Source organism: Leptosomus discolor, chromosome 10, assembly GCF_034619465.1.
Source record: "Leptosomus discolor isolate bLepDis1 chromosome 10, bLepDis1.hap2, whole genome shotgun sequence".
NCBI classification, from domain to species: domain Eukaryota; kingdom Metazoa; phylum Chordata; class Aves; order Leptosomiformes; family Leptosomidae; genus Leptosomus; species Leptosomus discolor.
Genome location: NC_141400.1, coordinates 4,265,839 through 4,281,117, shown reverse-complemented (window position 1 = coordinate 4,281,117; position 15,279 = coordinate 4,265,839). Strand labels below are relative to the sequence as shown.

The window sequence follows — 15,279 nt, the reverse complement described above, 5'->3', positions numbered from 1 at the left end:
CATAGACACATGATATATACACACACGTATCAAAGTTCACACATAAATCATAGGCAGTAAGCATGACATATGCTGGAGGAGTATGACTTGTGCTATGCTAGTCCTAAATTGTCATTTGCTTAGATATTTGGCAGTTGTGGGCAAATAGCTACGTTGTTTTGTACCTGGGGGACAAAATCTTTGGGCAGCAAAAGGCACTGTCCATGCAATATCTGCCTGTGCTCCTCTATGGAAAAGTTCAGTTTCTTTATTGGATAACACTGGCTAATGTCAGTAAGTAGGGTACTTGAATAAAATGTTCATTTACCAATGTAAATCATGACGGTCCCAATTTGTGCCTTTTCAGTTTCAGTGCCGGCTTCACAAAACAAACAATAATTGGGTTTCATAGTAAGAGTCTCCAACTCAGAAGTGTTGGATAAAGACTGAATACCTCTTAAGGAAAAAAGCACTGCAGATGTCAACTGATATAATAAGGAGTTATCAGTAGCAGTTAAGGCTCTGGTTAAGGAGCATGCGTATGTCTCTCTTACTTGATGACCAATGCTGTGGTCACCAGTTGGAGTCAATGCAGTAATCACTGATTTCATTACCTGTCAAAATGACGGACTGAATTACTTTTTTTGTCTAAGGCGTTCTTTTCAGAAGAATATATCAGAGACCATCCAGAGGATCAAGAAAAGCTGAATAGACTCAAAGATCTAATTGCTTGGCAGGTAACTTCTTACTGACAGCATTCATCTGAGGCTTCACCAGCTATTCCTTTTTCCTCTTCCTTTCTAGCTGGAGAACACAGCATTTAGATGATTGTCTCATTTGTACTCATTTGTACCAGGGGTTTTAGTGTGGGTTTTTTTTTGGGGGGTGGGGGGGTGGGGGGCGTTTGTTTGGTTTTACTGTTTCCTCAAAGCAGGGAGGGGTAGAAGAACAAGGAGATTCTTGTTGCAACCATTCTGCCCAATTCTGTGTTGGATTGATAGCATTTTTTTGAAAAGACACTCACAGTAAAATATTCTTTTAGACAAAACCTTCTGTTTCAGAGTATGTATAGATGTAAAAGGACTATGCATTTATTATCCTATTTAGATTATTAATAGTTTGCCTTAAGTAGGAAAAAGGACTTCAACGCCTTCAATTTTAACATGCCTAACAGGAAGCGTGTATTCCATTACTAAACCACTAAGATCACCGACGAAACAGCGTAGCAATAATTCCTTACCCTCTGATGTGGCATGTGATTCTTGGGGAACTAAGTGATCCTGTCCTTCAGGTTTTTTTTAAAATCTGCGCCCAAACTGGGGAAATGGTTTAATAACAAAAATCACATCGTATTTCCTGAGGAGTATCATCGTTATAGTCCACTAAGAGTTAGATGAAATTCTACCAGAGTCGTGGGAATTACCTATGTATCTCCTTATGTCCGAGGGAAAGTAGTAGGCCAGAGCAGTACTTTGCAGAGCACGTCATTGGGAATGGTTTATCAAAAGCCACATCTAGTGGGCTACATTTATGGTTAAAAGGGCCAGATTTCACTCAGGTTGTATTCCTGCAGACAAAACTGAGAGCATGACAAAAGTCACAAGGACTTCATGAACTGCTGGGAAAACAACCATTTGCAAATTCTCTTGGGAAATAACTCCTTCCTAGAGGCGGGTGTTCATTGTCGTGGTTTGTTTGAGGGGGGTGGGGTGGGGTGGGGTGGGAGTGCATTAGAAACCCTAACAGAATGCTAGCTGCTCACAGGAATTATTTTCGTGTTCAATGACCCTTCAAGATTTGCTGCTACATGTCTTTTGTGTGACCAATATCATCGAAGACCATCAGTAAATATTTTTAAGCTATGTCTTCAGAGGAAAACTGAATAGTCTGCCTATACTAGCAACACCAAGGTTATTTGATTATTTTCTATTTTTAGTGTACATAAGCTAACCAACCTGTCAAAGTGGAAAATGCACCTGTGGGAGGTGGTAGCAGAAAAAACTATATTTGTTGAGATTTAAGGGAAGATGGCTCTTTTCATTAACCTAAGCATTTGTTATGATAATGGAGGGAAGAAAAACATGACCTCAGAAATTATCAATTTTATTTGCCTAGACCAAATAGAAATCATTGCCATCAATATATGGCAAAATGAATGACTATGAGAGAAGAGACATTTTTGCACATAGGTAGTTTGTTAAGAAACCACTAACTGCGAAGTCCTCTGAAATGTGGGTGATTTAAGTGAGAAAGAACTGTTTGCTGTGTAAATGAATGGGCATAGTAATTGGTATGTCAAGGCATAATATAGTGATCTCCGTTTCAAGACAGATTTGGAATTCTACTGTTAGAAGCGAATGGCTCAAGATATTTCTTATGTTCCGTGTCTCATTCTTTGTACTAACTCACTAAAAAACTCTTCCTTATTGATTTGATCTTATGTGATCCTTGTGAGAGTGCTACAGTATCCTGGGCTGCAGCAAAAGCAGTGTGGCCAGCAGGTCGAGGGAGGGGATTCTCGCCCTCTGCTCTGCTCTGTGTCCAGCTCTGGGGCCCTCAGCACAAGACATGGACTTGCTTGAGCGGGTCCAGAGGAGGCCACGCAGATGCTCAGGGGCTGGAGCAGCTCCCCTGTGAGGACAGGCTGAGAGAGCTGGGGGTGTTCAGCCTGGAGAAGAGGAGGCTCCGGGGAGACCTTAGAGCGGCCTCCCAGTGCTGAAAGGGGGCTGCAGGGAAGGTGGGGAGGGACTTTAGCAGAACCCCTTGTGATAGGACAAGGAGTAATGGTTTTAAACTAAAGGAGGGCGGATTTAGAATAGATATAAGGAAGAATTTCTTTACAATGAGGGGGGTGAAACACTGGCACAGGCTGCCCAGAGAGGTAGTAGAAGCCCCATCCCTGGTAACATTGAAGGCCAGGTTGGACGGGGCTCTGAGCACCCTGATCCAGCTAAAGGTGTCCCTGCTCACTGCAGGGGGTTGGACTAGATGGCCTCAAAAGGTCCCTTCAAGCCCAAACCACTCCATGATTCTATGGGTCTGTCTCTTTTTTGTAGATGAGAAACAGCAAGAATTAACCATTTATTCCTCTCAGCCTTGAAATGAATCTTCCAAATAGTTCCAATGGAATTTTTTTGGTACTATTTTCTTAATGTTTTTGAAGTTTCTTCCTGTTTCATTTTGATCCATCTCAGTTTGGTTATTAGTTTGAGTCACCAACCTTCACAGGTTTCTCCTGTATTGTTGCCCACCGGAGGCTCTGCATATGGTTGCTCTCTGACCATCAGAAGCACTCAGTGGATGTAGTGGTATAAATTGAGTGTAATACCATCTGGCACTGGGAAATAAAGTGGTAATTTACATCCATCCCTGTAAATCCCTCTAAAGAGGATAAACAGATCTGTCTGTAATAGAAGGGCTTTAATACCATGGTTTTGAAAGTTGTATCAAAATTGGACTTCCATAAAATATGATCAGGTCAATGGGGGGACAGATGTATACAATACTAATAATATTTGTAGGGTCAGAACACAAAAAGGAAGTGTGGAATCTAAGTGGATTTTACAAAAAATCCCCAAAGATTGATGCAAAATAGCTAAAAGTCAATGGTAAAGCAGTTAGAAAAGGTTCCTGGCAGAAGGGTAGCTCAAAGTATGTTGCACAAATCTCATAAGTCACTGTCTTCAAAGACTGAAGAGTAATGAAATCTCTTTATATTCTAAACAGAACCACTACAAAGTTTCTCTTTGTGAACACATTTATTATTAATTAAACAGCATGTCAAAGTGTGCTGTCCATTATCTTTGAAGAGAAGATTTGTTTTATTTGCTTTTAACTGGGTATTATTACGCTAATATAACAGCAAAGGTGATAGTAGCAAAATGGTAGCACAGGAAAGCATTGTAGGGAGGAGGGGTTAGAAAGGTGGTATTACTATCCTATTTGCTTCATGATAAGGTTTTTTTTTCTTTTAAATTTGATAAGACATTCCTTCTGACAAAGGAGAAGGATTTTTTAAGAGATTCAAGTGGAGGGAGGTATTTAATAAACTCTTAAGACCTTTTCCTAATCTTTTGATCAGGTGTTCTCCTTTAAGGGTGTAGGTATCTACAGTTCCCCTGATCCTAGGTTTTAAAAACTATTGTTATGTACGTTCTTTCAACTCCAGTAGGAAGAATCAGAGTTCTTAACTCCTTTGGTTACTTGTCACTGACCCTAGCCTAAAGGATGAGCAGTGAAAAAGAAAAGCACAGGGGTAAAATCGAGCAAAATAAACATGATTAGTGCAAGATGCCTCTGTTTGTGGCTTGTGGTGTTCATTTTTTTATCGAAGCATTCTCTTACTGAATTTTTCTTGAGATGTGGGGAGTACAGAGGAAGTCTGCAGAGGAAAATCAAGGAGAAGGGAAGAGGTCGCTTTCAGAAACCGGGCATTAACATACTAAATTGCTGCAGCAATTGCCAAAGTGGCCATGTAATTAAGCCCCCAGTAGGTTGATTTAAACCTTTCTCAGTCACTTGAAAAAGAAGAGTTTGAAACTACCTGCCTGGAGTCCACTTGGATAGTTTTTCATCCCTGCCTTCTTTCTTGTAAACTATGGCGGGCACCTTCATAAGCAAGTGGGGTAGTAGCCTAAGAATTTAACTCTTGCATGGTGTGTTTAATCTCATAAGGGGTTAACATTAAAATACATAGAAGAGAGAAAACAGTCATTGTGAGGCAGCCCACATTTTTCAGAAATCTACTGAGCAAGATCATTTTTCAAGAGCCCTTTCCATCTTGTACTTGCTGCTAAAAGCTGAGATCAACTGATGAATCTGTGCCAGTCGCAGTAAGAGTTTTGGAGTTGACTTGGCACATACTTCCAATGGAGTTGGAGGGGTTGTTGGACCTGGTTGAACATTCTCACTTTTTTTCTTCTTTTTTTTTTTTTCCCTTTTCAAGATACCTTTCCTTGGGGCTGGAATTAGAATTCATGAAAGAAGAGTTTCTGATAATCTGCGTCCTTTCCATGAACGTATGGAGGAATGTTTCAAGCATTTAAAAGTTAAAGTGGAAAAACAATATGGAGCCAGAGAATTGGTATTATTCTTCTTGTAACCTCTCCTGCACTTTGTTTACTTAATACACATCTTGTTCTTCTAAACAGAAACACATACTAAACTCTTGTTGCTTGTGGGTTTTCTTGTGATCTGCAGGTAGTAAGACCTGAGTTTTATAGTCAGTGTGTTGATTCAGTTCTCTGACATACCAAATATTCCTCATTCTGGAAGTATTTTATTATGTCTATTAAAATTGCAGTTCTTTTCCGCCTTATTAAGGAAGAAAAAGTAAATTCTCATGTTTGTTCTCTTTCTGATTTTTCTTAGTGGTTTAGGGCTTTGATCTGCAATTGACGTCTCCCTGTGCTTGCCATTTCCAGCTGTGTTGTGAAGTAAAACCTATCATGTGTATAATACTATAAATATTAGTTGGGACCAAACTGTAATATATGGGAATTGAAGGATAACTTCTGAACACCAACTCTCCAGACAATTCTTGAATAAAATAGTCTATCTGAGCTTGTGCAGGCTAGCAAGAATCATGTTGGCTGGATTTTGTGATTAAATACTAGTTGCTTTGCAAATTATTTTATGTTGCTGCTTTCAGCATTGATGATTTACTAAGAGGATTTTTCTCCTCTTATAGGGGAAAAAGTAGCAAGTTTCTAACCTAAATTTTCGATATTTTGCTGTGTTAGACATCTATATGTTGAAGATTCTTTATATTCATCTCAGTATGTTTTCCTTATTTTCAGTTGCATGCCACTATCCTTGCAATAAAAAAGAGGCTGTAACCCACAATTAGCAATCATGCTAAGTGCTTGAACCCTTCAGCACTCTTACAGATCAGCACTTAAAAAAAAGCAACCTATTGAAAATTTTGCAAGAGCAGAGAATGTACTTTGTGAATGACGCTACTGCCATTTTAACAAGCCTGAGCTTTTTTATTAAGAAAAGGGGAAAAAAAAGTTATGCAGCTATTGTGTCTTTATTACAAGTTTCTGGCCATTCGAAGGGTGAGCAACATGTAAACTCTGCAAAACCCTTGAAAATAATTCTTGAAACTACAAATGTTTCCAAATCTTCTGCTAGACATCAGAGTCATAGTGAGAAATGACATCAGAAGCAAAGTATTAGGGAATTTGGCATACGAAATCTCAATAATCAGAACAAACCCCTGTGCTTTAATATGAAATATTTTGTAAAAGTTATGCATGTCCTGTTTGTAGGATGGAAATTGAAGTAGGCTGGAAAAGTGGTTTACGGTATGCATCACGCCACTGTGATGAGCTAACTAGCGGGAGGTGTGCTCATCCCAGGAAATACTTGAAGAGAAAAAGAGGGAAGAGCTAACTGCACTCTACAATTGTAGATCCCACAAGTTACCCCTGAAGAAAGAAAACAGTTCTAGAATTCGCCAAGAAATGTGATCCTTGTCCCTACCTTCTTAACAAGAGTAATGGGAAGGCATTTGGAAATAAGTCAGATTGTTTCAGTTAACTGTTTACCAGGCTGAAAAGCCTGAATAACCATCAGCATTAAGCTGAATATTTCTGTTACGATATCTAAATCTTCAAGAAGATTTGGCATGAAGTCCTCTTCTCCTTCCAGAACATACCATCTCCAGGCTTTGCAGAGAGAGATGGTGCAGCATATATGGCTTTGTGCAATATAGATCCACGATGACCTGGAGAAGCCTCCTGTTCTTCCTGCCTGGCTATCAGGGAAATACTAGTTTTGTCAAACATTTGCGAACATGTAACTGGAAAAGGCTGTGTTAACAGATAGAGGTGGCAGAACCTGTTGAAGCTGAAAGATGAAAACGGAGCATGATTAGAGTCTTGGAGCAAGCACTGACTAAAACTGTTTGCCCCAGCAAGTACTTTAATGGCCTGGCCCACGCCTGGACAAAAATAAGATCAGCAGACAATGTTTCTCTTAATTTCTTTTTCAAACTTACAGTTAATTATGTCAGTTGTAGTTTATTTAGCTACTCGCTGTATTACTGAGTTTGAGAGGTCTTAGAGTAAGAGTGTATCCAGACAGGAGAAACGATCACAGTAATTAATGGTAGCAAAAGACTTCTTTTGTGCCAAATGTTAAAACATCTGTGCTATCTTCAAGACCTAGTGAAAAGGGATGAAATGAGGTTCACGTGAAGTTGTTTGAATGTGTTTCTCTTTTCCATCCTGTAGCCAGATTTTGATGACAAGAGAGTAGGACGGCCACGATCAATGCTGAGATCCTATCGCCAGTTATCAGTTATTTCACTGACTTCCATGAACTCAGACTGCAGTACGCCAAATAAAATTGCTTCTGAAAGGTTGGTTATGAATACAAAACAAATTTTCATTCAGCCCTGGCTTTTAACCAGTTTTATGGGATGAAACCAGAAGATTAAAACCCAAGGCATTCAAGGATAAAGACCACTAGCAGTCTCTTCAGACTATGCCAAAATTATTTTTAACTGTAGCTGTCACTTCCTCCAGGCTTAAAGCTACAGTATTTCAACCTGAATAGACAAAATACACCCAGCTCTCACTGAAAAAGGTGGCATTTCGTTTTCAGGAAACAAGTATTTTAAAATTTAAATGACGTTTCAAAAAAATAGAAAGATTTGGGGGTTTTGCAAGTTTTGCTTTATATAGCTTTTAACTTAATTAGCATCTTTTTGCTTGTAAAAATTGGAGAGGAAGAGGACAACCTTTACAAAGTTACAAGTAAGGGGGTGGAACATTTTAGTAAAGCCTGTGGTAATGTAAAATGCTTTGCCTAATGTGGTTTCTCAGCTGCAGCACTGGGAAACATAAAGACTTTTGAGAGAACAGTTATAGGTGTATCGATTAGCTTCTTCATCCACCAACTGTTTTGATCGCTTTATAAATTATCTTTTGGCCGCACAGATTTTATTCCCAAACAAGGTATAGATAAATTTGATCTTGCTGAGCAGTGTTTGATTGTGACTTTTTTTTTTAATATCTGACCTCTCTTTTTGAGTAGCTCATTTTTAAAAAGTAAAAAGTCCAAAGGTGTCTGACCCTAACTTGGAAGTGTTTCTTCTTAAGATACTCCTCTATTCTTGCATGTTTGACTGCCAGTTCGTTCTTTAACACTACTTACTTAAATTTTTGAGTAGTCTAACGAAGATGTGTAGTATCACACGTTATGAGATGCTCCAGGCTGCTCTCCCTGCCCTTCAGCTTCCACTTAAGAAGGGTGTAGCACACAAACGATTTGTGTCCTGTCTGCCAGCCCCCATGCCTCTGGAAAAGCAGGACACCTCCCATGGAACCAGACAACTACACTTAAGCAGCTGAATCATGCGCCTATTTTTAATTCTTATGATGTTAGTTTGTTTCTAGGAATCACGTGTCAACAAATGCACCACGCTACTTGATTTATCAATTTTTATGTTGTAAAATAAGTTCAGCCCCACGTTCAACCGGCTAATTACATCAGCGGAGAAGGGAGTAAGGCCAGCACCAATTTCATATGTGGTTTTTTTTTTTAAAAAAAATGAAAAATAGCCCAACTTTTAAACTATAAGAATTAGAGGAAGAGAGAAGGGAGATAGATATTTATATTTTTTTATCACTGGGTATGTGTTCTTGTCATCCAATCTGGTGACATAAATAAAATAGGAGGATGCATTTAAAACGTGACAATCAATAGTAATACTCTGTTCCACTTTTTTCAACCACCAAAACAGCACGTCTTGCTTTCAGCGCCGTCACCACTGCGTATAAACTCGCCATATGAGCTCTAACTCTGTTTAGTTTAGGAGTTATTAAGCTAATGCACAAATCTTAAAAAATGGGATTTGCATTCATGTTAATACTTTTACGTTCTTAATGTCATACCTCCCGAAGGCATCTTATTTGTATCTAAGTTGCCAGCTGAAGCACGCCATATACTTTTTGCCAACAGATTGCAAGGCTGCATGGAAAGTCAAAAGAAAGGATGACCTGCATTTATATTTCATGGGGAAATGACATCAGAATACCAATGGCTTTTAAAATATCACTCGGCAACTTGCACTTTTTTCTTTTGCTCCTGCAGCTTTGATCTGGAAGTAGTGCTACCAAAGCCAGTAAAAGCAGAATCAGAGGAGACTGCTCTGCAAATTAATCCTCACCCTGAAGTAAAGATGAGAAGGTCCAAAAAAAGAACAAAAAGAAGCAGCGTGGTGTTTGCTGATGAGAAGACGGCACCTGATATTTCTGTCTCTGACACGAAATGTGTACGTTACTGATTTAGAGTGGTATTTTATAATGCACAAAAAAGAGGGCATTACTGCTTTGCTTAGGAAAAGAAAAATGCATCACGTAGAATCCAGCTGTCGTAAAGGGAAATATGCAGGATGGAGATGATCTGCCCTGCCATGAATGAAACCTGCAAGATGCTGAGGAGGAAGCTAATCAATGGAAACATCAGAGCATCTCCACTTGCTTATGATGACAGATAATATAGCCCTGAAGCTGTAATTTCTGAAGCTTGGTTAGCTTAAAATGGAGTACTATATTGGGAGGGTTCAGCTAGCTTTCCTGTGGAGAGGCAATTGCCTGTGCTGACATTTCATGGCAGCTCCTTGCAGTCAGGGCTATTTCAAACGCGATGAGCCCTGTACGTTTTGTACCTTGTTATGGAACGTGCAGCTGTTAGGAAATTGCAAGATTGCAAACAGTGTTCCTTAAACGGTGCCAGACTGAAGTTTGGAAGCACTGGCATCTCTCGCTGCATAGATCATCTGAGTGCCTTTATTGCGCTGCTGGATCATTAGAATGATTCATATAACTTCTGTTGTGCTGCTTGGGTTTTTTGGGTGGTTTAATGCTCAGGAGACTTTTCTTTTAGTATAAGAAGAAATAATTAAAAAAAATGTGGAAGATGTACTCTTGATACACAAGCCTTATCTAAATTAAAATGTCAGGCAGTAACAAGATTGTTGAATTACATGGAGGGAGCATAAATCATCTGATCAAAGATTTTTGGAGGAATCATCAAAGGCAAAATGAGTTCAGCAGAAAGCCAAGATTCTTTTGGGAAACAAAGAGAAGCTTACAGAGAATTATGATTGTCTTACACTACATGTTCCCATACAAAAGAGAGATACAAAGCACAGTCATACTCCGAGAAGCATCAATACACAAAACCAAGCTACACCTTTTATCTTTTGATTAAATTAGGTAATGCATACACTGAACTGGGAATCTCACTACATATTGAGTGACAGGATTTTATTTTGCTTCAGAAAAATAATGACAAGCCTCAGAGCAGCTGAGCTGGCTGTTTTAGTGCAATAGGGAAATTTTTTTTCAAAACTTCTTTTTACTTTGCAGATCGCAGTCAGAGCTGGCTGATGGTATTATTCCAAAGATATGGTAGGAATACCATCCTATAGTTCCAGACTACAGGGTCTTTTCTAGCTAGCTTTTTTAGAGTCATTTTTTTTTTTCTATGTGGGGTGAGAACTATTCATCTAACTTAAATCATCTGCAAAATCATTACATGCTTTTAGCTAGTGTGTAGTATTATATGTAGATGCAATTCTACTGTGTCTAGTTACTTTTATTCTTTACTCAGCTAACAATCCCATAAATAACTCATCTTAGGCATGACAGGCTGTTTATTAATTTTCTTTTATGCTTTTCACAAAATATTATTTTGCTTAGATCTTTGTTGCTCATATCTCAGTTCATAATTAATGGCATTTTTAAATTATAATTATTAATCAGCTGTCAAGGAAATACGAGTTCATGAGTGACACCAACCTCTCAGAACATGTTGTGGCACCTCAGAAAACATCTGTCCTCAAGCAGATGAGTTCTGTCAGTCGTTCTATGCCAACTATCCCAGGTAAGCTGCTTACAGTAGGATGAGAGTTCTGCGCTTCTTTATTGCTCTGTTAAGAAAACACAGCAACAAAGGGTTTGCCCCCAGCGGAGCAGGTAGCTCGCTGTGTGTGGCTCCGTGCCTCAGAGACGAAGATGACAGTGTGTGCTGTGCGTGTGAGGCTGGACGGCTTGGTAGCACTGTGCTGCCTAGGGCTAACGTGCAAATTCTGAAAGTGTCCTTCTGGAGCTCCGAATTTTGTGTCCTTGCACAGTGTGGCATTCCCCCTGCCTTGAAACAAGGTGTATTCATCTCCCTTGCTTTGTCGGGTCTCGCCTGCAGAAGCAGGGACTTCTGCAGTCTGCCTGCACAGCTGAGGGCAGCGATGGAAATGGGAAGAAATGCTCTGTGCGCTGCTTTGGCACGTGAATATCCCCAAAGGTTGCCCCACAGTAGCATTTCCACTTCTGCTTTTGACATTGGAGGGGTGTCTCATCAGCCTCCCTCACAGCAAGAGGAAGGGGAAACAGGGTAACGTAACTGCCCGTTAGAAAGACGGAGAGTTGCGTGAAGGGGAGAGCGTAACTGAAGGCGGAGCTCATCTCTGGGCCAGGGTGTATGGAGAAAATGTGCCCTGTATCAGTACCCTTTACCCCTGCTGCTTCCGTAGTGCATCCCGTTCCTGAGCCTGCGCTGCATCTGTCCCTGCCGTTGCCCCTGTCTTTCCAGATGCCTGTAACAGATGTTCAGCACAACAAACAGACTGTCATGGCCCACTTTTTGCATGTATTTATTTTTTCTTCTTTAACCAGATTGGTTAATTTCTTTCAGTATTCAGTTTCAATGTAATGAAGTTTAGTGCTTCCCCATTTGTTAATCGGGAAATTTTTACTTACTTTTGTATTCTAAGGATCTAGTTAGATTAAAAATGTCTTATTTCTTTCCAGTAATTGCTGTAGCTCACTATTTGATCTCTGCTTTATCTTACACCCTGACTCTCCTTTTTTGGTTTTGTTTTGTGCAACCAATGTTTCTATTCTAAGGATTAACTCTGTCCGTCGGCCCTGTGGCACCCGATGAAACAATTGCATCGCATAGGTTGAGTCACCCAGTGTTTCCTTCCACCTCAGATGGTGACAAGAAAACCTTTAAAAAAAAGAAGGTGAACCAGTTATTTAAAACAATGGTAAGTTCTGTGCGTTTATGGGAAAAAAAAAAAAACCCCGAAGTGTTACATCTTTAAAAATTCTGTGCTCTGAAAACTAAGTAATTTTAAAATACCGTAAGATCATAAGTCAAACTCTTAACTTTTTTTTTCTCCTCGCCCCGTCTCCACTTCTCTCGTCGGCGAGAGGAGTGGAAGGTCTATGGGGAAGCACAGAAGTGCCTCTGGCTGTGCTTTTCTGGGGTACGGGTGCACGTTTTGGGGGGTGGGGGGGGGGTGTTTAAGAGGCAGGCTCAGCTGTGCAGTTCTGCATCTGTGCCACAAGAGGTCTCATTTGACCGACTGATTTTCTCTGGTACGCTTTGTGTGACATTTATCAGGAAATGAGGAAAGCAATTATTTCTTCTTCGATTTCAGTACATTGGGCATTACGCTAGCATCAGGGGAAGGTAAGCGTAGTAGATATGGCAAAACGTGCACGGTGTGAGTCCATTTCTGATGTCACGGGTGCTTATTTGAAGGTACAAATTGGTGTACGCTGGAGTCGTTACTGTTGCTTAAAACAGGTTGCCTTCCTTTAAAGTAAGAAACCTTTCACTGATTTCTGTGGAAATTTCACAAAATTAAAAGTCCTGAATTTAACGTAGTGTTTGAAAGCAAAAAATGTGTATTCTCTGCAGATACTAAGATTCAAAAGTTTTAAAGTTTTCCTATTTTTTCAGGTAGTGGGAGGGTAACGTTTAATGCAGATGCCGGTAGCTACTGATATGCATACTGCATAAGCATTCTGTGACGCATGTAATATTTTATGTCAACTCTTTGCTGGTCTTTCAAAGCTAATGTAGAGTTGGGTTTTTTTTAAAAAAATTTTTTCTGATGAATAGGTTTCATTTTCATCCATTAGTTTCTGCAGTCTTTTAAAAAAATAGACACTGCCTTCAGGGACCATAGAGCAGCATTTAGGAAAAGCTGCATTTAGGTGTGTGTTCATAATCATATTTTTTCCTTGTAGGAACAAGAATAACCTAATAATTTGAAGCCTGTAGGATTTCACTTATATTGAATTTATCACATACTCGCTCTTTTCAGACCCAGGAGTAACAGCTTTTCAGCATGATCTCATCCACTCACAATTATACCTAAATAGCACACAAAAAGAGGTGGAAAAAATGTCCTATTTTACAAGTCTGAAAAAGGACTGAATAAAGCTAAAAATCCAATTGTATAATGCTTCCCCAGCATGACTGGAATCACATGGACAGCTTTAAATACAGGTTTATGGTTTTGCAGGATAGAGATATGAATTCAAAATATCCAGGATTTGGTCCATGTCTTTCTTTTCTCTAGCCACAGCTTAAGGCCACAAGCTAGTCATTAAGATACATATAACTGAATCCAGTACAGCGGTCGTTTTAACACGTGGCGCTCTGTTCCTCTCTTTCCGCAGCGCATTTCCAAAGTTCTGGAAGACGGAAAGCAGTCTGTGGAGCACCATTTCAAATCTTCATCTACAGATCTGTAACGCATTACAGCTGTCTGTTACAAGACCACCTCTCAACTGAAAATAATTATATATAATGTATATCCTATTTTAGACCACTGTCTACTCTAAAGAAAGACACTGCTGATGTAGATGACTAATAGGGAATATGAACAACAATATTCACGGGCTCTGATAAGTTACTTGTGACATAGATATAGGAATAACATTTGAAGAAAATACTACAGGACGTGCCCACCCGGGTACGGAACAGAAGTTTACTGAGCCTCTGGTTAGGCAGGTCAGGGGGCATTGAGTGTTCCCTGGTAACAAAGCTTGTTCCTGGGAAGAAAGATGTATTAAAAGGCCATCTGCAACGCTTACTGTATCATGTAAGTCAGATCCTGTTCTTTTCAGAGAGCAGAGAAGTTACCATTTTGTGAAGCTTGTACAGCCACACTCCAGCTATCTTTAAACTACTGCTGGCAGTGTAGTCAAGGCAACAGATGGCTCAGCACAAAATAGCCACTGACAATTTACTCTGTGGCTACAGTTGGATTTACAGTCCTTGGATCCCTCTGCTGCTCCCACCACACTGTTCTGTACCCTCAGTCTTTCCCAGGCTGATGTCCATGACTGTGGCATCATACACCTGAGTTATTTTTCAGAACACTGGCTATTATGTTGAAAACATGTGCAAAAGCTTATTTACACATGTCCAAAATGATATTACATCCAGCAGGATGATAAACAAAAGCTACATTTTCTGCTGTTCTTCAATAAAATGTTAAAAATCTATTTTATTTGCCTTGAACATTTCTCCCTGAAATCTCTATGTGTCATCACAGATAAGGTAATAGTTTCTTACTGACAGCAAATGGAATTCCACAAATTCAAGTCCTCTGCTTTCCAAATTGATTTTCTGTGTCTCTCCAACTCATGAGGTAGGGTTGGAATATGATGCCTTATTGGCATGAACCTAGACAGCACTGCAGGTCAGCATTTTGGGGTTTTTTTATAACTTGTCCGTTCTTTCTAAAGGCAAGTATGTTACCCAAATATAAAGGTTTCTAAAAGGCGAATAATTGATTTCCTTCACTCATCCCTTCATGTTTCAGACACCTACATAGGTTTATATTCATTAAATATATATGAGCACATAGAGCGTTGTGGATGGGAGAGGCTGGCCTTGTTGCCATTTATGTGGATATGGGAAAGACAAAGAGGTGGAAATTATTCCTTGCTGAGTGACTGAATCAATGGAAAGACATCTTCAGTTTGTTCTAAGCCTAACTATAGCTATAAACACTTTCTCATTCAGCATGAATAATTTATTTAATGAATTTAGATTCTCTTTGCAAGTTCTCAGTGTGAAGCTGTTTTCTGCAGAAATAATTAGCAATTGTTTTCTGTGAGAAGTTTGAAATATTTGCCATTGGAACTAAGACTGCACCAAGAAATACTTTTCACTAGAATAACCACCGACAGCAAAACAGAATGGGTCCAGTTTTAACACTAACCACAGTGTTTGTTGGCATGGATACCGATAGACTTTTGTTTCATTTGGTTTTCACAGCAACTTGATACTGGTTCTGAGGAAGCACAAAGGAAGACCAAGGCTTTTCTAGGAAAAAAAACCAACAGAGTTTAATAGAATAGGTTATCTGTGAGTGGGAGAAAGTGAAAGGTTGAGGGGTGCATGTTTAACATCTTGATAAACTGGGGGAAGAAGAGGGAGGGTACCCAGCTTGTCCTTCAATATTATTTGCAGATACATTGA

General features: G+C 39.6%; 1 protein-coding gene across 1 annotated transcript in view; it reads left to right on the top strand.

Moving 5' to 3' along the window:
• DOCK2 (dedicator of cytokinesis 2) overlaps positions 1-13,574 on the top strand; it is a 197,169-nt gene extending 183,595 nt beyond the window's left edge. Inside the window, exons 46-52 of the mRNA XM_086470823.1 lie at positions 633-716; positions 4,925-5,062; positions 7,218-7,345; positions 9,082-9,262; positions 10,758-10,878; positions 11,898-12,040; positions 13,467-13,574. Coding sequence (XP_086326949.1) covers positions 633-716; positions 4,925-5,062; positions 7,218-7,345; positions 9,082-9,262; positions 10,758-10,878; positions 11,898-12,040; positions 13,467-13,541 — 870 coding nt within the window. The 3' untranslated portion in view covers positions 13,542-13,574. The remainder of the gene's footprint in view (positions 1-632; positions 717-4,924; positions 5,063-7,217; positions 7,346-9,081; positions 9,263-10,757; positions 10,879-11,897; positions 12,041-13,466) is intronic.
• Positions 13,575-15,279: the final 1,705 nt, after the last annotated feature.